The sequence below is a fragment of the Hetaerina americana genome, unplaced genomic scaffold, assembly GCF_022747635.1.
Source record: "Hetaerina americana unplaced genomic scaffold, ioHetAmer1.1.p SCAF_2, whole genome shotgun sequence".
NCBI lineage: Eukaryota > Metazoa > Arthropoda > Insecta > Odonata > Calopterygidae > Hetaerina > Hetaerina americana.
This window is the reverse complement of record NW_027286763.1, coordinates 27,148,946-27,173,367: the sequence shown is the minus strand read 5'-3', so window position 1 is coordinate 27,173,367 and position 24,422 is coordinate 27,148,946. Positions and strand designations below refer to the sequence as shown.

The window sequence follows — 24,422 nt, the reverse complement described above, 5'->3', positions numbered from 1 at the left end:
CTCAGCCAACTAGCTGCCGTTACGATTCGTAAGGGTCCCCTATCAATAATGGATTGTCAGTAACGTCAGCAGTTTTCACTCCCAGTAAATAATTAAAAACGTCATCATATAACGGGTGACGAGATTTGATTATTGCAGTGATGTTCATAAGACATCTGAAAGTGCTCTTTCCTTTGTAACAGTAACTTTCAAAGGGAAGGATCGGTCGAAAAAGCGGAGCTTAGGAGGCGGCGCTTGCGATTCATAGTCCTATGCGCTACGTAATCTATTATAATGAGTGCCAAAATCGACGTTTTTCTCAAGCCTTCAATTCATTTCCACGTCGCATCGTAGTTCCTCACATACAGAGAAAAAATCATCAACATAGTAATCAACCCGAAGGTCGGTTTGTTAGATGATGGTAAGTACTAACCTTAACGGCGTGTGAAATTCACCCATCAGAGTAGGCGGGGTCAGTTCTTTCCCCTGTCCCGTCTATGGTTTCCCAGGAATATCTGATACGCGAAAAATTACACAGCCTGTATGGAGGTGAGGGTGCCCAGTGAGGCGTACCCGGGAATCGAACCTGGGCCCTCCAAAGCTTAGTCTCTGTCAACGGTCAATAGTCCAACAATCTACCCCTAGACTACCGCGTCCACTCACATTCAGATCTAAATTCAAAGAGTATGAATATCTCAGAAGTATGAGTGACCGCGGCTGCCAAAAATCCTCATCTGCCCGTTCCGCATTCCATTCCACAGCAAATTATGACATTCGGTCAAGGTCGACGTGATCGCATTTCGCTACCTCCTGGTCTCCCCTGATCGGAGGATTGGCGGAGAAGAGCCCACCCTCTGGTGCCCAGCGACCAAACCATCCCGCACTGGCGCCGCCCACCATGGTGGTCCAGGTGCCGCTGGCGCCCCGCCTCCTCCTCACCATCGTCCTCCTGGCGCCCTCCGCTCGCCAAACTCACCAAGAGGAAGTGAGAGGTGCGTGAGAATCCTCAATCATGAATTACAATCATCCGCTTTAAGTCCAGACCTTATAATATCCCTGATTTGTCTCAGAATAACCGCTAATTCACCACCACCACCCCCCTTGAGTTACGTACAATAAACGTTGACAGGTGGAACACATGAGGAATCTCTAATCATTATATGGTGAAAGGAATTATTTTATAACAATCAGGGTAAGCTTTTGGTAGATCCACTGCCTCATTGCCGGTAAAATCCTAAGCCACACCTTAAAGGAACATAAATACTCTAAAACCTGCATTATAATGAACCATCCTTTAACTCCACATACTTCCTCCCCTTCCCATCATTGCGTCAAATATGACCATATTTTGCCGACCTCTCCCTCGTTTAACCTCTTAATTACAGCCTCCCACATTGGCATTCAATATACCCTGTGTCTTAGAGTGTCTCTGACTCATTTAAATTTCTCACAGCATCACTCTCTCCTCCTAGAATTCATTCCTTAGTTTTTCCTTTTGGCCATCTCACTTTTTCCTTTCTCCTCCATGCCCGTATCTCAGAGTGCTGCAATCTGCACCATTTTCCTCGCCTCAAGGGCCAAGTTTCCTTATCGGGCAAAACTGCGCTCCTTATCAAAGCATTCACTTTTCTTCGCATCTTCTCCTTTGGCCATTGTCATCTACTCCCACTCACTCTTTAAAAGCTTCTTCGCCTGAGGTAGCTTTTTTTTTATTCCATCCGTAACACTTTGACTATCTTCGTCCGTAACACTTATTGATAAGTGAACTGTTCTACTTTGCTATTTCTCTACTAATTGTTAAATTAATTGCAGACGTGGACATAAACCCGAAGGTCGGTGATGGTAGAGTTCACCCAATACCAAGCCCAACGGTGGGTGAAATTCACACATCATGGTAAAGGAGCCAGATCCTCTATTCTGTGGAAACGCAAAGCCAGTTGATTCTTCCTTGTGCATTACAATGAGATTCCGCAAAGAATCGGCCTAAAATTTCTCTCAAAGAGGTAGGGCGAGTGAATGCAAGACGTGCTGAGAGGCAATGGGATGCTGAAGACGGTAATACGAGTAAAGGGGGAGAATGGAGGGGAAGCGTGGTAGAGGGAGGACAATAATAGGCGCTTTCGCTGGAATTAAGGTAGGCGGAAAGTATGCTGAGCTAGATAATGTAATTGAAAAATGTAGAACCGGATTTAAGGATATTTTCCAAGGCAATAAGATCATAGAAGGACAATTAAGTGTCGTTCTTTGATCGATTTCAAACGTGCCGTAAGCCGGGTAGAACTGCGGGATATTTTAACGGAGTCATCGGCTGATGTGCATTGAAAATGCAGGGATTTCAATAATATTGGTATTTATGCCAGCATTTTTTTTATTGCTTTTGTTGAACGGATGAGACTTGGTGGTGATTATTGAAAGAACAAACTAAATATAAAGGTTTAGAAGAGATGAGACATATGTTATCATTACACTTAACACTTTCACAGTGTGGCATTAACTCGCCTGCATACTATATTTTAATGGAAGCCGAAAGGAAAAAAATATTATTGCGTGCGTTTTCTTGTCTAACACTGAGAATATATAACTTATGTTACTACTTTTAGGTCATATTTCATTTGTGCAAGGAAGAGATGATGACGAAGGTTACCATGGGCTATGTATTAGCACGACGTTAGGCTCCCGGCATCTTTAATTCGTGCCTTAAATGTACTTCTATCTTGACTATTTATGACACATTTCTGACCAAAGTCACCTTCAAGTTCAAATAGGATCCAATTAAGGGTTCTTAGCCACGACTCTTCCGTGACGCAATGTTGAATTTGATATATTTTTACAAAACCCCTTCACCCAAGTCAAAAGTGCTCTGAACCTTTCTCTTTCGTGTACCAAGGTTCAGTGACCCCCAACGCTTCCCTAGCCGGAGAGGAGGACCGAAGGGGCGAGGCAAACACCAACACCGCTCGAGGGGACAGCGAAGAGTGGTGAGCGCAACTGGCAACCACGGCGGAAAAAGTCGGGTCCATTCCCAACAGTAATTGCAAAAGAAAGCGCATATTACATGAGTAGGTGGTTACGCATCCCTGTACCTAAGTAGATATTAAGGAAGCGATGTGAATGTTAAGAAATAGGACATGGATATAGTCCTCAGTCTCTCAGTATTATCAATATACACCGCTTAATTTAGACGGATATTAGCTTTTTGCTCTTTTATTGATGTGCCCAATACCGATAATTTTGACATCTAGAACCCCTAAAATCAAGTCCATTTTACGACATCATGATTCAAAATATTTGTAGCTTAACTTTGGCACCTTTTGGCCTGCGTATTTTTTCCAGGTCCTCCGCCCTCTGCCATCCTTCATAGCGCCCGGCACCATTGTTCTCTTCGCCACCCTCTCCACCACTCACCGAACGCTCTCCTCCCGTACCAGAGCCTTGTCTCACTCCACTCCTCCATCCAACTATTAGACCTTCTTCGAATTCCTCCAGGCCTGCTTATTTCCATTAAAACATGGCCGATGTCTCACGTCTCAATAACTTAGTTTGACGTGACCCCATCGTTGACGTGACCCCATCGTATTCATCGGAAGTTGAGGATTAGGTTTTCTGACTTCCTCAACTATATATTTTGAGGAGTACCACTGGAAATTCTCATTCCGTTCTGCGTTAGATGCAGGGAAAAGGTATATCTTAATTTTTAATGTCCACTTAGAAATATCCAAGTGTCATTATTCATGGAGCGAAGGTTTTGTTAAGAGTGCTGAATAAAATACTGGACGAAATCATGGAACACAGCGAAGGAATAGAATGGCTTCTGAAGATGAATAGGCACAAGAGATGCAATAGGAGTGGAGTGAACCATCGGAGAGCAATGTCTGGAGAAGTGGAAAGGCTGGAACGAGTGGAATGGTGCAAATATCTAATTACAGAGGTAATGAAAAGCTGGAGGAGTGAAAAGGAAATTAAAATAAGAATAGCATTGGCCAAGAAAGTTTTCGACAGGAAAAGAAAAGTGTTACGTTGCAAAGTAACTATTGGGCTGACAAAAAGACTTGTCAGGTATTTGGGTGGAGTGTTATGTTATATGGATCTGAAACAGAAAAAGGGACCAGGAAAGGCTGGAGGCGTTTGAAACGTGCGTGTGGAGGAGAATGATGAGCAAAAAACGGACAGACTGGGTGAGGAATGGAGGAGTGTTGAGGAGAGTGGGAGAAGAGAGAAGGTAACTAGGAAAAGAAACTTCGACACGCGCTAATAAGGGACAGCCTCTTGCAAGAGATGCTTGAAGGCACGGCTAGAAGGGCGGCAAGAGAGGGCGGAGGAGGGTCAAAATGACGGACAATGTGGAAGAGGGTGACTGATATTTACTAATTTAACGACTTTTCGGGGAGAGATTGAGACTTCAAAGTCCCTTCTTCCACCTAACCCTTACGCATTACATTCAAGATAATTACAAACACCCAAGATTTAGGTGGAGGAAAGCTACACTAGTCGGGAATCGAACCCACGATCTCTGAGTTGACAGGCGATGATGTTTCGCCGACGCCTCCGGGGCCAATTTGAGGAAAGGAAGAGGAAGGCACAGGAAACGAAAACATGACGGAGAAGAGGCCTCTATGGATCTGCCAATTACGGCAGATGGCCTATCACGATGAAAAATGTATTCTGCACACAATCACTTATCAGGATTTTTTTTCAGAAAATCAGGGGTTAAAATTCCTAGCTGATCACTGAGTACATCCCTATTCAAAGATTCAATTAATATGCTATGAACAAACGACAGAATCTTGTATATTCAGATGGGCATCAAATACTATGTTTCGCCGGTGACTTTCGCCGCCAAATCCTTGAAAATGTATTATCCAGCCGAATACCTCGCCAGTGCTCTATCTAACACCCGGCTGCATTCGCCTACTTTTGAAAACCATAATCCTGATAACAGAGACAAAGACTATTACAGTTTCCCTAACGTAATCCTGATCATAAAAATCAGTGCAACCAATAAATTAATAACTATAACATGAGCGAGTCGATTAATTCTTTTGGGAATATACGAGTGTGTAATAACTTTTTCGGATTTGGCCAATAAGAATGATTAATTTCAGCAAAATTACTGGCACATAATAAGCTCTCCAGTTATCTGAAAACTTCGTAATCGATCCTTAAGGAGAAGGCATTTGGAGCAGTTGGGCCGACTCATCGACGACATTCTGGAGCGGGTATCCTCGCTCCCGGGAGAGGGCGCCCTCCTCCCGGAGGTGGCAGCACGGAGACGCAGCCAGCAGCTGAGGTGCGCCGCCTTCATCTGCGACGACGCTTATGACGGCGTCGTCGGCGCCGTGCCCCTCCGCGAGGGGCCCGAGGACGACGGACTGCCCGCCAAAGGCGCGATAAGAAGCTGGCTTCCGGTGTTCACCCACAGGTGCGCCTTGTGAAAGCATCTTTGCGTAACGCAATCCTTCCACTAACAAGTACTGTGACCATCTTGGTCCAAAACACTTCCAAGATTACCAAAGTGTTCTACATGCTCTATTTTTTGCCCTACAATATTAATGTTTACTTTAAGCCTCGCTCTTTCTCGTAAACCTCTTTTCTTAGTTTATACATTATTTTCTATCACATTCTGGCACGTTTTCCCATACCCTTCGGCAGTTATGGGGAAATTTCCCCTATATCTTCTCATAGCCTAATTTTATTTAAATTACCTGAATGCCCTTTTTATCTCGATATCTCATAATCTCGGACCAAAGCTATCCTCATTGACGTCATATTCTCTTTCTTTGTCTAAGCTTGCTGGCCTAATGTCTTACCATACAGTTCCTCTATATCTTCCTTCCACTTCTCTTGAATCAGCTCTGATTCAAAAATTATTTCTCATGACTCTTTGATAGAGCGTGCGGATGTTCTCTTAAATCCTGATAGAGCTTTCACCTATTTGTTCAGCGTACCAATTTCACCCTTCGTCGTAAACTCTTCATGTCCTCGCACTGCGTCTTCCACCGCGCTTCTTTCTCTTCGTTTGTTTACCGCTTCAGTGTGTTATTTATCTCCTTGCACTTTCTTCTGCCTGATTCTGTGTTTGAAAAGGAGATTTCCCGAATAACCGCGATTTGGCTTCATGTCCTTACATCAGAGATGCGGTTAAAAATTAAAACTCAATGCCTTAATAACTATTACGAAATCATATCTCTCATTAATTAATTAATGCACATATGAATTTTGGCCTGCATTTCGTGAGATGAGCAAGAAATCATCAGTGAGGTGACGGACTAAAGCGACAAACCCAGAGCTTGCACGACTTTCGAGCTCAATCTGAGGTCACTAGGAGGTAGTCCCTCGTTTTCAGGGTCGGCGAGGAGGAGAGCCTGCAGCGGCCGGGCCCGGAGACGAGGGCCATGCTCCGGGCCGTCGCCAAAGACGGATGCCGGATGCTGCTCATCCTGATGGAGGACGGGGCCAGGGTTGGAGACCTCCTACGGTACGGTGACAGGTTGGTCGGACACTGCCTATCCATACTTTTAATCCGCCATCTAATTCGACGGCTCTGCCGTAAAGAAAAGACCGTTCGGATTGAAGACAACGCGATGTAATTTCATTTTAAAAAAGTGAAGTTGGAGATAGATCTTAAAGTAACGTAATTTAACGTCACACAAAGTTAATCGGCGTATTGCGAACATTTAATAACCATTTTTGAGATTTTTAGGGTGAATTTTTATTTTAAGCGTGAAGCCTAATAAACCATCTATTCTTCACTTTTCGCGATTAATTTTCATATACAATTGAAATTCTTAGTTCGGCAGCATAGTTCGTAGACTACACTGAGTTAGTTCTTCAATCTAATAAGTTAGTCTTGGCTTACTGGCTTAGTGCATTGCTTCCAATGCTAATTTATAAATTGGGTGCTTCTGTATTAAGATTGTCAGGTCATAATTACTGCTCTATGGGTGGCATTTTTTATTCGAAAGGAAATTACTCATCAAAAGGCTAGGCCATGAGAAAGTTTGGTTGCACGGCTAGATCATGTTCAGTTTTCCACGGCAGAATATTCGTAACTTCACGACATTCTACACACAGGGTTCGTCCGGAAAACAAGTGTACTGATTTTTCCCGCCGCTCCAGGCGCGCCCAGCACCACTCTGACGGGCTGCGATTGGAGGGGGGTATGTTGGCAAGCGACGCTGAAAAAGGCAGTCGGCTCTGAGCTGTGGTGTAGTGAGGAGCTCTGTTAACGCGAACCTCCACGCTCGACCCACGTCACGGAACGCGATGCCGAAGTTTTTGGAGCAGCGTTATTCCATCAAATTTGCGGTAAAGCTTGGGAAATCGTCTACCGAAACTGTCGGTATGATTAACCAGGCTTACGGGGAGTCAGCCATGTCCAGAAACATGATCTTTCGGTGGCACAAGATGTTCGTGGAGGGCAGAGAAGAGGTCGACGACGAACCACGGCCTGGACGCCCATCAACGACACTCACCGACGAAAATGTGCGAAAAGTTCGCGATGTACTGAACTCTGATCGTCGTCTTAGTGTTCGGATGATAGCAGAGCAGTGTAATGTGCCAAAAACAATAGTGCACGAGATTATTAGGGAGCAATTACAGATGCGAAAAATTTGTGCAAAGTTGGTGCCGAAAGTGCTCAGTGATGATCAAAGACTCAATCGTTTGGAAATCGCGACACAACTTGCGGATCACTGCAAAAATGATCCACATTTTTTAGAGAAAGTTGTTTCGGGTGACGAGACGTGGATCTTTGAGTACGACCCGGAGTCGAAGAGACAAAGTGCGGAGTGGCACACCCCATCATCACCCCGTCAAAAGAAAGCTCGCATGAGCAAATCTCGGATCAAGGCGATGCTCATTGTCTTTTTTGACAAAAGGGGAGTCGTCCACTATGAATTTGTACCTGAACGACAAACTGTAAATGCTGCATTTTACGTCCAAGTGCTCGACAGGCTTCGAAAACGAGTCGCCTGCGTCCGGCCAGCGATCAAAAACATCTGGCGGCTGCATCACGACAATGCGCCGTCTCACACCGCGCTTGTCATGTCGGACTTCTTGGCCAAGCACGGCGTGGCACGCTGCCGCACCCGCCCTACAGCCCGGACTTGGCACCACCGGACTTCTTTCTGTTCCCGAAGATAAAGAGGAGTTTGAAAGGAACGCGATACGGGACTTTGGACGCCGTCAAAGAGGCCGTGACGACGTGCCTTCGAGAGGTTCCCGATGATGCCTTCGCGGGAGCGTTCCAGGAATGGGAACGCCGCTGGAACAAGTGTATCGACTCACAAGGGTCCTATTTTGAGGAATATTAGCTTAAGATACGTAAAAGTGTAATAATTTTTTTTTCCTGAGCTCAGTACACTTATTTTCCGGACGAACCCTGTATATCCGAGAATATGAGCTGGGAACTTATTTTTGGGTGATGCCGAAAACATTTTAATGCAATACAGGAACAGACCCCTGGTTACAATCCGATACATTATGTCAAGGCGGAAAGTTGAAATAAAAAATAAACGTCAAAATAAAATGTTGACTTTTTCATCCAATTTCAGACTAAATATCTAATCACATGGACTAAAGTCATATTTCGTCAGATAGTGATTGCTCTACTTTTAATAATATCATCTAAATCTACTATCAACTGAGCTAGTTCAAACAACTGCGTAAGATACCGCGACAGTAACTTCAACGGACGGATATCAACCCGGGTCCCACGATATCCGGCCCAGTGCTTTAGCTAGTTACCAAGGCCTACTCTCATACACTCAGATTTATCCCGGTAAGGGCGAATGATTTTAAACTTTGAAATTAAGTTGATAATACTAGCAAATATTTGTGAAGCATTTAAAGGGATGAGAGCATCGCTCGGCATGGAGCCGCAGGAATTTTTCGGTCGAGGCAATTACTTTCGATGCCTTTGGGCCGAATTCTTACACCATTCTCGACGCTCCACCACTTAGTTTTTCAATCCGTATTATCCAGCCTTTTTCACCTGTTCATCGTTAAAATTAGTGAAAGTAAAAGTTAAAATCGAAGATATAGAGCTGCAATTCAATAAGGGGCGTTTTTACTCATATGAGATCCAAAATAAAAATTATGAAATATAACCGGTTACGTTTTGAATGAAGTCATCCGGAGCCCCTTAGATTCGGTTAAACACTCCCAAGTAGAATTTCTCACACGACGGAAAAAATAAACTATTCATACAAACAATTCCAATGCTCATTATTTATAACTGTTTAGTTTTCTCATAAAATGATATCTTATCGTTTTCTTGTTCCAATACTTAATTAGGAGATAAAATGTTAGAAAATGAAATTTTAAAAAAACATATCCAGTGCGGTGACTTCAATCAATTAATATATTTGGTTTACGTACCCGTAATAAATCTTATTGCCGTTGACCAAGCCTACAGATTCAATTATTTCTCCACTAATTATTATTATTAATAGAGGTTGTAAGGTATGTTTTCGATGGATTAAGAGCCTAAACACCGCTCCATTTCTAAGGCTCACCAAACACGACACGAAGCGAGACCCTCCATTAACATAAACCTTTCTTAAATCCCGCATGCTTCCTACTTCCCTTCATTCCACCCTTCATGCTTATTCTATTTTCACTCCCCCACCTCTCGCCTGCCTAATATTTCCATATCTATGACAGTGTTCGAAACCGCTAAACGTGGTTTGCATTCACCCCCCCCCCCTCAGACTACCAAACGCGCGACCCCCTTGACCCAGAAAAACTGAATTGGCAATGTCTTTACTCTTTTACTCAGCTTTACCAGGAGTAATAAAGTCGTTATGATGATATTTTTTGTGTATTTATAAAAAATAATAGTCATTTTATTACAAATTCATATTATCATTGCATCATTTTCATTTTTTTTAATAGAAGAAAGAATATGAGTATGCAGGCAGATTTAACGCGCACTTTTAAATTTCAGCCCTCCCTTGAACAGGAAAAAATATCTCGAGAAAATCATTCATTCCTCTACAAAAGATATTCATTATTCTTTCTACCTTAAATCGCAATCCCGGAGACCCCCTGTTTCAACCGGAGTTCAAAGTCCCTCTGTTGGGATCCCCGCATTCTCCTGCTGACCCGCTTCAATTCCTCCCATCGATCCCCTGCCACGCAGTCAGAGCACCTGTCCTTCGTTTGCTTTCGCTGGCGAGGCCGCGATTCGAAGGGGCGGGGAGTCAGGGAGCCGCCGCAACCTCCAATGGTGTCGTTGCAGGGAGCGCGAGCTGGACACCAGGGCCAACTATGTGCTGCTGCACGACCCGGCCCTCTTCCGCCCCGAGGCCCTCTACCTCTGGCGAAAGGTGGTCAACGTGTTGTTCCTCAAGGTGCACGGCAGCCCGCCGTGGTTCGAGCTGACCACCGTGAAGTTCCCGTCGTGGGGCGACGAGACGGGCTCCGACCTCGTTGACGTGTGGAGTCGAGGGGCGTTCTTGCTGCCCGCCCAGAGTAGCCAACCCCGCCCCCTCTTCCGCGAAAAGACGCACAGTCTTCGAGGCAAGACTCTCGGCGTGTCAACCTTCGACCACATGCCCTCGGCTGTCAGAGACCAGCCTTCGGACGGGCTGGAATTCCACGGAGTTGAGATCGAGGTGGGCGCACCCAAGACGCCCTACGGTCCCGATACCCTAGTGCGAGGGCCGTCCGGAATGTAGCACCCGTTTTGGAATCAAAAGATAACTAATGATTTTCTTGAAAAAAACGTTTATTTTTTTAAACTAAAAACCTTAAACTACTTCTTTTCATAGTCACCATGCAAATGTTTACATTTACCATAACGTTTGACGATTTTTTAAATTCTAGCTTCATACTCCTCTTTCCCTAGTCCATTGAGAAGAGTAGTCACCCCTTCTTTCAGTTCTTCATCGCTTTGAAATTTCTTTTCTACCAAGAAGTCCTATATTTTTTTAATTAGAGATAAAAAGCTGAATGGCATAAGACCGGGCTTCAGGGGTTTCAAATTTTCCATTTGAATTTTTGGATAAGTTCTATTTTTTTCTGTCACAAGAGGCCTGGCAGAACGGTGCCGCTTGACAGCAGACCTCGCCGTCGATGTTGAGTCGCCCACCGTAATTTCCTCAATATAGTATATTCCAATATTCAACAGCATTGATAGTGGCTCCACGGGGCATAAAGTTGATGAGAAGTACACCTCGTCGATCCCAGAAAGCCATAGTCATGAGTTTCCGGGTGGGTGTTGACGTCTTGAAGTTATTTTTGGTTTGGTTGGTGAACAAGTATATAGCATTCCTTTGATTGTCGTTTAATCTCAGATGAGGCATTATAAATCCATGTATCGTCTACAGTGTCAACGTAAGTCAAGAAAATCTCCTTCAACAGAATAGCACTCCATAAATTGCATATTTACAACCATACGTTTCCTTTTGCACTCACCAGTAAGTATGTGAGAGACTCACCTCGCACAAATTTCCCCATACTTCAGATGATATTTGATGATTTCACGAATAATTGTGCGTGAAGCATTAGGGAACTGTTAACCGATTCCATAAAAATAACGCGTCGGTCGTTCTTTATGAGTTCGTCAACTTAACTTAGCAGTTCGTCCGAAATGATAGATGTTCGCCCCCAACGGTCGTTATCATGGGCACTCTCCCTCCCTAATTTTCCAGCATATTTCCGGCAAAAGGTAGCGTATACAAATACATTTTTGAACCTTTAATGTATGCTTGATGATGAGAATTTGTACAATCCATGAGCATTATCCATTTTCAACGGATAAATCGAAGATGCGTAAATATTATCAATTTTAAAATAGGATCATTAACTCTATTCATAATAATATCCCCCGTTGAATTGATAAAGTTGGAAAACCGGTTTGCCTTATTGAAAAAACACTTCCCCAATGTAACGGTGCGACACTGTGGAGCATGGACTTGAATCAGCGGTCAGTGACGCAGTGCATACGTGTCCGGATGGTACAGTTACTGCTGTAGATCATTTTCGTACATTTGTTGACTCTAGGCATACAAACTCCGCATATTGCTCATTCTGCACATTGTGATGCCTCACATACGATGCTTGTGCCTCACCTGTTTATAGAGGAGCCAGTTTGGCCGATGTATTTGGAGGTACAGTCGGCGGTGTTACAACTGAGTCTATACCGTTCGGAGGGATTAAAATTTTCTAAGAAGTAGAAATTAATATTTATCAGGGATTTATCATCATTGTGGAATGAGATCTTGATTGGGAGACCGTGGGCGAACTTGTGTGTTGAGGGACCAACGAAATGAATTTTGCAACATCGTCTACAGGGTTCGTCCGGAAAATAAGTGTACTGATTTTTTCCCGCCGCTCCAGGCGCGCCCAGCACCACTCTGACGGGCTGCGATTGGAGGGGGGTATGTTGGCAAGCGACGCTGAAAAAGGCAGTCGGCTCTGAGCTGTGGTGTAGTGAGGAGCTCTGTTAACGCGAACCTCCACGCTCGACCCACGTCACGGAACGCGATGCCGAAGTTTTTGGAGCAGCGTTATTCCATCAAATTTGCGGTAAAGCTTGGGAAATCGTCTACCGAAACTGTCGGTATGATTAACCAGGCTTACGGGGAGTCAGCCATGTCCAGAAACATGATCTTTCGGTGGCACAAGATGTTCGTGGAGGGCAGAGAAGAGGTCGACGACGAACCACGGCCTGGACGCCCATCAACGACACTCACCGACGAAAATGTGCGAAAAGTTCGCGATGTACTGAACTCTGATCGTCGTCTTAGTGTTCGGATGATAGCAGAGCAGTGTAATGTGCCAAAAACAATAGTGCACGAGATTATTAGGGAGCAATTACAGATGCGAAAAATTTGTGCAAAGTTGGTGCCGAAAGTGCTCAGTGATGATCAAAGACTCAATCGTTTGGAAATCGCGACACAACTTGCGGATCACTGCAAAAATGATCCACATTTTTTAGAGAAAGTTGTTTCGGGTGACGAGACGTGGATCTTTGAGTACGACCCGGAGTCGAAGAGACAAAGTGCGGAGTGGCACACCCCATCATCACCCCGTCAAAAGAAAGCTCGCATGAGCAAATCTCGGATCAAGGCGATGCTCATTGTCTTTTTTGACAAAAGGGGAGTCGTCCACTATGAATTTGTACCTGAACGACAAACTGTAAATGCTGCATTTTACGTCCAAGTGCTCGACAGGCTTCGAAAACGAGTCGCCTGCGTCCGGCCAGCGATCAAAAACATCTGGCGGCTGCATCACGACAATGCGCCGTCTCACACCGCGCTTGTCATGTCGGACTTCTTGGCCAAGCACGGCGTGGCACGCTGCCGCACCCGCCCTACAGCCCGGACTTGGCACCACCGGACTTCTTTCTGTTCCCGAAGATAAAGAGGAGTTTGAAAGGAACGCGATACGGGACTTTGGACGCCGTCAAAGAGGCCGTGACGACGTGCCTTCGAGAGGTTCCCGATGATGCCTTCGCGGGAGCGTTCCAGGAATGGGAACGCCGCTGGAACAAGTGTATCGACTCACAAGGGTCCTATTTTGAGGAATATTAGCTTAAGATACGTAAAAGTGTAATAATTTTTTTTTCCTGAGCTCAGTACACTTATTTTCCGGACGAACCCTGTATGAGGAACCCAAACAATTCCCTCAAAGAGAATCGATTTATGAGCGGAATCTGCGCTAGAATCGCGGGATCCAAAGAGTGCTTTTAACCGATTGCACCATTCCCTCGGCAGATCCTGACCACGCTTGGCGAGTTCATGGACTTCCAGGCCCAGCTATCGGATGTTGAAGGTCTGAGTAATAGCGCGGGTGACAACCGGACGGGTGGGTTGGCGGGGTCGGTGGCCCGGGGCGAGGCGGACATCGCCTTGGGCAATCTTTTCTACATGCCCGCTTCCCTCCGCCACTTCGACCTCTCCATTCCGTACACTGTGCAATGCCAGACGTTCCTCACGCCCGAGTCCCGGCTGGACAACGCGTGGCTCACCCTCGTGCTGCCCTTCCAGGGGCCCACGTGGGCCTCCCTCTCCGCCGCCCTCCTCGCCGGCGGATTCCTCTTCAGGGCCGTTGCCGCCCTGCACCACCGCGTCACCAGGGCCGGCGGTACAGGGCGACCCTTCGCCACCCTGGGCGATGCTGTGCTCTACTCGTGGGGGATGCTGCTCCAGGTGAGGGCTGGTGTCGACGCGGCCCCCGCGCAAGTATTCGCTTCGATTTATTATTTACACCATGCTCACTGCACAGGGGGAAGTATACACTCCATGAAATACATTTATCAAATTTGGGATTTCAACAGAATGAAATGTTACGAGGATTTTCCGAATTGTTCCTCTTTCTCTCTGGGTACCTACTAGGTCTGCTCCTAAAGTAATGGGACTGAGTCGATTAGAAAACATTATTGACAGAACTGACGCAGTCACTCAAAAGCCTTCAAAGTAGCACCCTTATGCGTCCACCAACTGCTTGCAGAGGGTTTTCCACGTCTCGTACACCTTCTGGAAGGCGGTACCGGGAATACTGCAAAGCTCTCTCCTTACGGCCTGTTGCAACGCTTCCACCGAGCCGTTTTGACGTCCTTTCAGCACAGATTTGAGGTATAGGAAGAGGAAGAAGTCTAGTGAGGTATTGTATAAAAATAGTGGATCCTCGCATACATGGTCGAGAAATTCTTGGAAGATCTGCGAGCGAGTTTCCCTTTTTTCATCCGAGAGCACTAGAGGTACCAACTTCGCACACGCCTTTCTCATGCCCATGTTTTCGGTCAGAAGTCGATGCACTTCACTTTTAGGGATGCCAAAATTCATCAGAAACCATGCGCACACTTAATCTGTAATCCCTGTTCAACAAAACCTTCACTCCTGCAAGATTTTTGTCACTTTTTGAGGTCGAAGGACGTCCTCAACGTTCTGCGTCTTCAATTCCTTCTCTACTCTCCCAATACAAATTCTGCCGCTCAAAAACGCACGAATTACCCATGGCATTATCACCATAAGCAGCCTTTGAGCATATAATGAGTCTCTTTCCCAGTTTTACCCATTATCACGCAACATTTGATGGCGTAGCACTGTTCTAATAACCGGTTCATGACGGAGCGTAACGAGGTCACGTTATAGAGGTTTCGCCAACGAACAATCCACACTTCACAAAGGCTGAGAGCCACCTGCCGCCGGCCTCCAACCTTTCCTGAGACTCTCCCTCCTCGAAACCAGCCAGAGAAACCACCGCCTGCCCGTCTATCCGGGAAAAAATAAGTCCTACCACTTTTGGGACAGACCTTGCAAATGATAGATTGTTTATGCACATTGCATCTCAAAAAGTACTAACCTGTGGAGAGATTGATTTTATATTTAGCAATTCATTTAAATTAGATGAGCACATCGGAATTTGGCATCTAAATTCCCCCAACAAATGTGAATCTTTCTGGTTTCTACAAAATGCCAGTGGCGTAACCACAATTAAGGTCAAAAACATCTTAAAACTAATATTTACAGTGGTGCACAAGGGAAATCTGAAGAAATCCGGGATTCCGGCTTCCAAATCCTTGTGCGACATTCTCCGAACCTACCATTGAGGAATTGATTCCAATTATTACCAATGAACACATGTATCTACAATCAAAATTGCTTTTTGATGAACCAAGTGACAAATTGCAAACAAACCCTTGCAACGCTTCTAATCCCCACTTACCACAGACTAAAAACATGTCCAATATCTCATTTAACTCTTCTTAAACTCCACAAACTATGTGGATCGTTCAATAAGTTCTTTGGACAAAAAAAACTTATTTTTGTCGATATTGTTTATTTTTCGACGTAATCTCCTTTTAGTTCGATGAACTTTCCCGAGCTTTTCTCCGACATTTTTAAGCCGGCCAAAAAGTAGGTTTTCGGAAGGTCCTCAATTTAAGCACCTGTGTTGGCGATGACCTCCTCATTCAATGTGAATCGTTTTCCGACGAGGTATTCTCTTCAAGTTTGGAAATAAAAAAAGTAAATGGAGCCAAATCTGTTGAATACAGTGAACATTGTAAAAACTTGACCTTTAATTCCATAACTTTCGCCAAAGAAACTGCGCAGATGTGCACCCGTGCATTGTCTTGATGAAAGGTAATTTTTTCTTTGCCGAATGACGTTTTTTCTTGATTTCTACACTCAGCCGATGCAATTACGATGCATAATACTCTCCAATTATCGTCTGTCCTTTTTGCAAGTAATCGATATAGGTAGATGATTGCACGTGTATCCTAAAAAACCGTGGCAACCACCTTGTCGGCCGATTTCACTGTCTTGGCCTGCTCCAGCCTTAGGAAACCCCCCTTTGAACTTTCGTCTTTGGAAGCCCACTGTTTCGACAGTTCCTTTATCTCTGGAGTGTAGCAGTTTACCCATGTTTCATCCGCAGTTATGCAGAAACTCGTCAGGATTGCGACGTAAAGTGCAATACCAGCCTCCGAATCGATCACACGATTGCGTCCATTTTCCACTCAGAGAAAAAGCGCAGCCAAGATTTTTTTCACATTCAATTATTCGTTTAAATTGTTCTTGAAAACATTTTACCTCGTGATACGTAGTCGGTAGTCACAAATATTTCGCGAACCTTGATTCGTCGATCGCTCAAAACCATAATGTAGATTTTGCCAATCATTTCGAAGGAAGTCACTTCCACTGGATATTCCAAACGATGTCCATAGTTTGAGGATGAACGGCCTCGTTCAAACTCATTTACCCAATTATAAACAGTTGTAAACACAGGAGGAAATGTGCCTTGAACTTTATTCAAGTCGGCTTTGATCTCTTTCGGAGTTTGGCCCTTTAATGGAAGTGTTTAATCGCCAATGAATTTTTTTTAATTATTCTAAGTAAACAAAACGTTTGTTGCTTCAATCGACTGTGAAAGTGAAACCACATGATAGATATCACTGACTATTTAATAGTATTCTAGTGAGGGATAAGGTTTACTAAAAACAAGCATTTCCAATACTACGAGCGCTATCTATAGGATTTTCTAAAGACCTATTGAACGACCCACGCATACGCATTGCTCCACTCACCCCGGAGCGTGGTCGGTAGTGCAATAAATCACGACATATTGGCGATACTGGTGTGCATATTACGCCCGTTAATATCGGTCTTTTTAAGTGATTTGCATTATGAGACCAGGTCCCCTATTGGTAATTCCAAATTTGGAGAATTTAATCGTCTCTACGTTACGAATGGAAATGTTGGTATTTTTGCCATAATTTTCTGGAGATATGCGATGGAAACTGAACACCTTTTTCCTTTTTACGGTTGGTGACCTAACACCCCCCGCCACACGCCCTTGCGGCGGCTTGCGGGGTATTATGTAGATGTAGATGAACACCGATTCACTCCATGCCCATACTTCATAAGACTCAGAAACCGCCACCACGGTGATGGTCATGAACATTGGAACTCGGATCGCAATCACCTTGCACTAATGAGGCAGCATTTAGAGGTTGGAGCAGCTCTGTGGTTAGAACACTGGGCTTCTGCCTGGAGGACGCGGATTCGATCCCTGGTGACGCCTCTGCTTTACAAGCTCAGCCTCCCCCGAGCTGCGTGATTTTTCGGTTGACAGATTTTCCTAGGAAACCACAGGTGACACGGGGAATGGGAATGCCCTCCCGGTTTATCTATAACCACTCGTCACAAGTGAATTCCACAACCCTGTGGGACTTCCGCAATATCAGGCCTGCCTTACCCCATGACGCCCGAGCAACCTTCTGGCCGTTCGCCAGGTGTGGTACTGGGCGTGAATCTTTCCATGTCCGCCCTCAGGTTCCAACTCCGGCGGTGCCGGCCCCATGGCCCCTGAGAGCCCTTTCGATAGCGTGGTGGGTCTTCTGCCTCCTGGCGGCCGCCGCCTACCGCTCCTCCATGACGGCGGCCCTCTCCGCGCCGCCCCCCAGACTCAGCTTCGACACGCTGGCCGACCTGGCGGCCGCCCCCGATGACCTCATTTGCGGCGGGCTGGGCGACGAGGGTCGTCGGATCTTCTCCACTGCCTTGGACGAGCCCAGCCGGCGCCTGAGCGAGCGCTTTGAGGCCCTGGAGGGCGAGAGCGCGATGCCGATGGCGGTGGCCTCGAGGGTGGCCGGAGGTCACTTCGCCTACTACGAGAACGAGTACTGGCTGCGAGCGGCCAGGGCCCGGTGAGCGAGGGAGGGATGCGCAAAGGGGTGGGGGGGGGGCGTGCCGAATGGCTCCACAGCATGGATCGAAACAATGCATGACGGACCCATTGGTATTACAGCAAAAGAAGCACCAAGTAGTATTTACACCGACCCCTAAGCACACCTGTGGGAGAAGAAACCACGCGGATGCAAACAATGGCATTCTAACATATCTCGAGATCTTCTTTCTCAGGCAATAAAATAAGGTATACACAAGTAAGTCTTCTGAGACCTAACAAAAACTGTTTTTATAGTCATAAAAAAATAACAATCACAATATGCTATTCACGACCATGAGGAGATATGTGAATAACAAATTTTTGCACACTTTTCAAACATACCTCCAAACGAATAACTATTCCACATTATCAAACCAAAGAATTCAAACTTTTAACTATTTCAGAAATAGTTTACTAATGTTTTCAATCATTACTTTTATGAAATCATTTAGATAAGCTCTAGCAATTAGAGGAGGGGTCTGAAAGACCCCAGAAAACTATCGTATAGCGACAAAACAAACCTTTTTTTTAACCAATCCGAAAAACATTAATATATTTCACAAACCTTGTTTTCTTTTTACCTTTCCCTCTGTTTCCATTATCAACGTCACTCCTTCTAAATACTATCTCTTTACCCTCTAACACAGCATTCTTTCTCTGATCACTTCCTTTAACCTCTTATCCCTCCACCTTGCCTGCGATGAACTTCACTGAGAAACTTCCTCTCCCTCCCCACCTTACATAAAGGAGACTTGTCTTCCTTCCTCTTCAATCTCATATCACATCCTCTTTTCTCCACACTCACACACAATGTCCGCCACACTCTAATCCAAAGACTTCAGTCACATCTTCTCTCAGATTTTACTTGACGTACCTGCCAACAATTTCCCTTGCTTGCAACTTAAAAGCGACTGAAAATGCCCAGCATCAGTTTCTCCTGCCTCCTTTGTAATCCTTCCAGCAACCCTTTCTCCAGCCTTGCCATACCTAATAATTGTACGTCCATTACTTTTTAAGGCAGGCGAGGTAGGGGGGGGGGGGAAAGAATAAACAATTTGGACTAAATGAAGGGAGGCAGGGGAAGTACGTGGAGAAGGGTTTGTTGTAGGGTGGGGCTCCACTTTGTGTCGTGGTGGCCGATGATTAGATCTGCAGAAGAGATATCATTTCGTGTATCCGCTCAAAACATTCCTTAGCCAGTAGGTTACCTTTGATAAAAAATAAACTCAAATTCCACCAAAACTGTCGAATGTCCAGCAACATTTCATAGTGTATTTAGAGTTGTTACTTTGATTAATTAACGAACTTATTCTCCTTAAATATTCATATGCACTGAAACTGTCGCTTGGGTTTAAAAAAATATGAAATACTTTTCAAGTCTTGAAAAAAGACAAAGTTGGTGACGTGATGGGGAATATGCATTGGAAGTGTTCATGGCAATACAGACCCTAATTTCTTTTTTCAAATAAATAAGGCTAAATCAAATGCGAATACTGATAATAACTATTATATTGTGCGTTAAAACTGGCGAAATTTGCGGGACCCGCAGTACATTTTCATTGGTTTGACGTCATCACCGGTTGGGAAAAAGTTCACATTATATTTTATAGCTAACTTTTTACACGTTTAGGCATTATAACCCTTCTCATGAGCTACTACGTTGACGTGGTGAAAGGCTTGTGTGTTTTGATAACCCCTAGAGCTGTGCCAGCTGGAGCAATGGTAATTGCTTCTGGTAAGAGGATGCCGTGCGATGGTTAGATGCCAGACGAAAGGTACGCCTCGCAGCGTTTGTTCCTTAGTGATACAGCTAAAAAAAGGCAACTGAATCCAATGGGGCGGCCGTTTAAATGAGGGTATCATATTAATAGCACAATTAAAGAAGGCAACGGAAAATCACCATAATTTATTATTCCACGAGACAATGACAGATATTGTTCTTAGTGTGAGTCCTGTCAACTACGAGACTCGGCCCACTGAACTATGTTGTACGCGGCAGCGGGAGAAGAAAGGCTACCGCAGTCGTTGTCACACGAAATCCACATGAAGCGAAATTGAGAGCAGCAGCAGAGAAGAAGACGCTGAAAATGACTGAATCAGTTAGATTAGATACTTGGAATGTAAGAACGATATTAAGGACAGGAATATTAGAAAAGAAGATAGGGTAAATAAAGATGTATTAGGGTTATGCAAGGTGAAACTGAAGGACAGCGGGGACTAATAGAGCCCTTATTATAGAGTCATACCTCTATGTATGTGGTGAAGGGGAAGAGATACAGTGATGGGTGACAGTAGTATTGAACAGAAAAGTAGGAAGAAGCGCATTTTTAGAGAACAGGTGAGTGATAAAATGTTATCAGTAGATGATTTTGTTGCACAGGACAGGAAACACCGGGCATTGAGACCTCTTAGCCCATTGTGTTGACTAAATGGTTAATCTCCCCGTCACTCCATAAACTTCCGCCATCGTATCTCATATCCAAATACGTAGTTTGTTTGCTACATGGCAGTGCTCCCCATTATTGACGTGAAACTCCCGTTACATTTAAATCCCTAGCCCCCCCTTCCGTTGAAATTTTTCGCTCCTCCGGCAGGTACTTGGAGAGTCTCGAGGAGGCTGAGGAGGGCGGCCCCCCGGCCGAGAACGGAGTTCACTACGACCTGCACGTGATGCGGGAGTGTGCCTTCACGCTGCCCGTCTCGGTGGGGCTGGCGACCAACTCGCCGCTGCGGGCGCGGGTGGATGGGCTGTTGAGGCGCATGGTGGAGACGGGGCTGGTGACCAAGTGGCTGGCCGACGTCATGGCCCCCACGCTGGAGGCGGAGCGGAGACTCAAGGGTGCGGGCGAGGAGAGGGTCCTCATGGACCTCCGCCGCCTCTTCGGCGCCCTGCTGGCCCTCGTGGCGGGCCACATTCTCGCCGGGGTGGCCTTCGCGGCGGAGGTCGCCATCGGTCGGAGGGACCGGCGGCCGGTACGGGGCGGGGGCCTCGCCATCCCCCGGCCGTCACGCCGCCTAAGTGGAAGGACGAAGCGAAAAGCGAGGGCGCGTGTCAACAATCCTCCGTATTTCTATTTCATATTTTGCTGAGGGAATTGGTTCTGAGGCCATTAGGCAGCACTGTCATTTCTTTGAGAATTTAATCAGATTAGACCTACGTGGGAATTAAGAGCCCTCGAAGTGGTTCGTCGTATGATGTAAAGTGGAAAATTGAAAATTTAGTTGGAAATCACTCCGGTTTAGTCATACAGTTTTTTATAAATGTATTGGTATCCTCAATTGAAATTGACGACGGTAAAGAACGTTAGTCATATTGACAAAAAATTCAAAAATGCTTAACATTTATTAGCCGCATAACGCAATTACGAATCACTTAAAGCGCTGGCTCTATAATTTGAAAAAAAAACTTTATCTCACGATGAAAACATGACAGAGGTCTTTCAGTGTTTTATTTTTAGAAGCGTTAAAATCAAAGTAATATACTAAAATTTCTATTTCATCATAATTTTGAATAATGACTAATTCCCTAAAATTAATGGCAACAATGCTCATTCACAGACATTCCTAGAGCTTTAGAGAAGGACTACCACAGCGTAATATTACTGAAATAGATTGATATGTGGCGATTTTTTCAAATAAATCAAGTTGCCAACGCTTTTACTTTCATATAAAATATTCTCACTTGCTTGAAATTAATTCTATTTCCCAAATATAGAGCACAATATTTGCATCTCGTTAAGTGAAAATCTCATTTCATTGTTAGCCATAAAAAAATGAAAGACACCCTTAGAGTTAAGGATATAGAAATATGAAGAGCAAATGAGATGGGGCTTTCTGGTAGTTAAAACTTTTCAAGTTCAATACACATAAAACGTGAGATCAGAGAGAGGAAAGTAATTATTAAAGAGAATCTTTTTCCAAATACCTTTAATACAATACCAATTCGTCCTTTGCCTAAGTATATCCTTCAAACCTAATAGTTAATTAAACTCAGTGATAAAATATATATGGTTGATTGATATTATAAGATGATTGATGGTAATAGTGTGTGGGTTTTAAAACGTTAAAGATACTATTTGCAGCCAAGGTAACACACAATATATGTATCTATGATCTATATATGTAACTTGCCTTGCGAAAACTTATGTATGATGTTGAAAATTGTTTGTAGATATAAACTTTAATGTTTTTGATCAAAATATTCACTAGGAAAATTATATAGCTGCCCATTCAAAGTTCTTCTATTACTATTATAGTGTTTGGTATCATAGGAGCTGGTAGTAGTAGTCGTAGGGGAAGCGACCGACAGCTGAGGTAATTTGCAAAATTGGGGAGGGGCCGGAAAGGATGAAGGGTGGAGAGAAGGGTCAGCATTAGCCTACTCTGAACGAAAGGCTCCAAGGGGTCCACAGTGTACCGTACCTTCCGACAGACTGCATACTTACTCAAGTGCTCTCCAAAAAGCAACTCAAGTAGGAATTGGGATTTCATTGAAAAATATCACCAGGATTCGAGCCCGGCCCGGCCCTCTTGGTGGGATGCCATTACATTAACCACCGCACCATTCCAATCCCCTGGAAACTCCCTCCTCCTTGTGAAAGCCTCTTTGCTTAGCATAATTCTTCTACTTACTTCCCTAATACTTTGACCGTGTTGGTCCAAAACACTTCCGAGATACGTAACCTGTTCTACCTGCTCTAGTTTTTGCCTCCTATTTTAATGTTTAGCTTAGCCTTTTTCTTTCTAGAAAATTGCATAACTTTGTTTTATTAATATTGATTCTCATCCCATACCTGTCGCACTGAATTTCCAATTCACTTAGCAATGCTTGCAACCCCTTGGCTGACTGACAAATTAAAGCTTGGTCATCTGCAAACCTAACTAATTTTACGGATTCCCCGCCCACTTTCATTCCTACCTCCAGTTCTTCCCATGCCTCTTTGATCATTTCCTCTGCATACAGGTTGAACAGCAACGGTGATAATGGGTATGGTTTATACATTAATACTTTTTTATCAAAAAGGCTGTTCAAAATAAGATGACTGTCTTGTGCAGTATTGATGGGAAGTTAACACTGTGGCAATAGGTGGGAGATGTCAAGGCAAATCTCATCCCCATTTCCAACAGAAATCAGGTGTTCACAGAGGATAGCCCTGTGGCATCTGCAGCCCCTACCTCTGCCCCTGTGAGAGCAACACCATGAAGGAACCCTCAGAGTGGAAAGGGGAGGGGGATTCTAGTGATTGGAAGTAGTTATCTCAGGTGTCTGATGACCCATTGCAGGAAAGGGCAGACCATGAGGGAGTGTGACCTCGTGACCTGCAGCCTTGTCCCAAGAATTGATTGTGGATGGCCAAGTGGAAGGCAATAATCAGAGGCTACGTAATTTCTGCAGGGATATCGGGATCCCCTTCATTGATCTTCAGCCAGCGATCCAATCGCATAAGAATCCTCTGAACCATTCTTGTGTTCATCATGCATCTGAGGCTACCAGGTGTGTAGCGGGTAGTATATTCGAGATTTGCAGGGCTTTTTTAGGTTAAAGTAATGGTCAGAGTTTAGGTCAATTAGAGGGTTCCTAAAGTCCTCTTTGCCAAATAATTTAACTTTAAAAGAAGTGAGGGTCAGCGCTATACATTAGCTCATTTAATATGACTTAGATAGCATCGGACAGAACATTTCAATAGGATTCAATAATAAGATAACAAAGGATTGGGGCTAGGTTAAATATTCAAGCAACTGTAATGTATATGAAACATTATTTGTCTTAGTGGTTAATTACCAAAGTTTACAAAACAAAGTTGCAGAGTATTATAAACCTTATAAAAAGGACAGGCACATACATTACTATTAGAACAGAAAGCTGCTTATCAACTGATATCGCTGACGATGAAATTTTCCCAAAACACTTTTCCATTTACAGAAATGACGGAGTATATAAAATCAGGGGTAATTTCTTTTTATCAGTTAAAAATTCTTGCAACAGCAGGCCTGAGATAATTCCATGTAATGGCTGGGAAAAAGTATGGTGCTCAATTAAAATTACTGAATACAGAAGAATTTCTGTACGTGCATTTTAAAGTTCACCGGACGACAAAGGTAATTCAATACTAGGGGCCAATTAGCAATTCAAAAGTGTCTCATCTCAAAACAACAATTGAAACATTATTACTAGAACAATGTCTCAGCCATTGATTGGAGCCCATATAGTTCTAAAACAAGAGGTAAAGATAAAGATATCTGCAAGTTGCCACTACATTCCT

At 44.4% G+C, this 24,422-nt stretch overlaps 1 protein-coding gene across 1 annotated transcript; it reads left to right on the top strand.

Annotated features, from left to right (window-relative positions):
* The first annotated feature begins 877 nt into the window (after positions 1–877).
* LOC139687638 (ionotropic receptor 21a-like) lies at positions 878–23,362 on the top strand. The gene is made up of 9 exons (XM_071584879.1): positions 878–971; positions 2,867–2,957; positions 5,144–5,398; positions 6,323–6,466; positions 10,220–10,595; positions 13,701–14,135; positions 17,766–18,139; positions 20,754–21,132; positions 23,246–23,362. Exons 1-9 carry the CDS (start codon positions 878–880, stop codon positions 23,360–23,362), a joined length of 2,265 nt encoding a protein of 754 aa, XP_071440980.1.
* The last annotated feature ends 1,060 nt before the right edge of the window (positions 23,363–24,422 follow it).

What these genes read in the sequence shown, in the direction of transcription:
- LOC139687638 (XM_071584879.1), top strand. Translation starts at nt 878, where the DNA reads ATGGTGGTCCAGGTGCCGCTGGCGCCCCGCCTCCTCCTCACCATCGTC. An exon ending in TCACCAAGAGGAAGTGAGAG is followed by an intron (nt 972 to 2,866) that starts GTGCGTGAGAAT and finishes TCGTGTACCAAG; the next exon opens with GTTCAGTGACCCCCAACGCT. An exon ending in GTCGGAGGGACCGGCGGCCG is followed by an intron (nt 21,133 to 23,245) that starts GTACGGGGCGGG and finishes CTGTGGCAATAG; the next exon opens with GTGGGAGATGTCAAGGCAAA.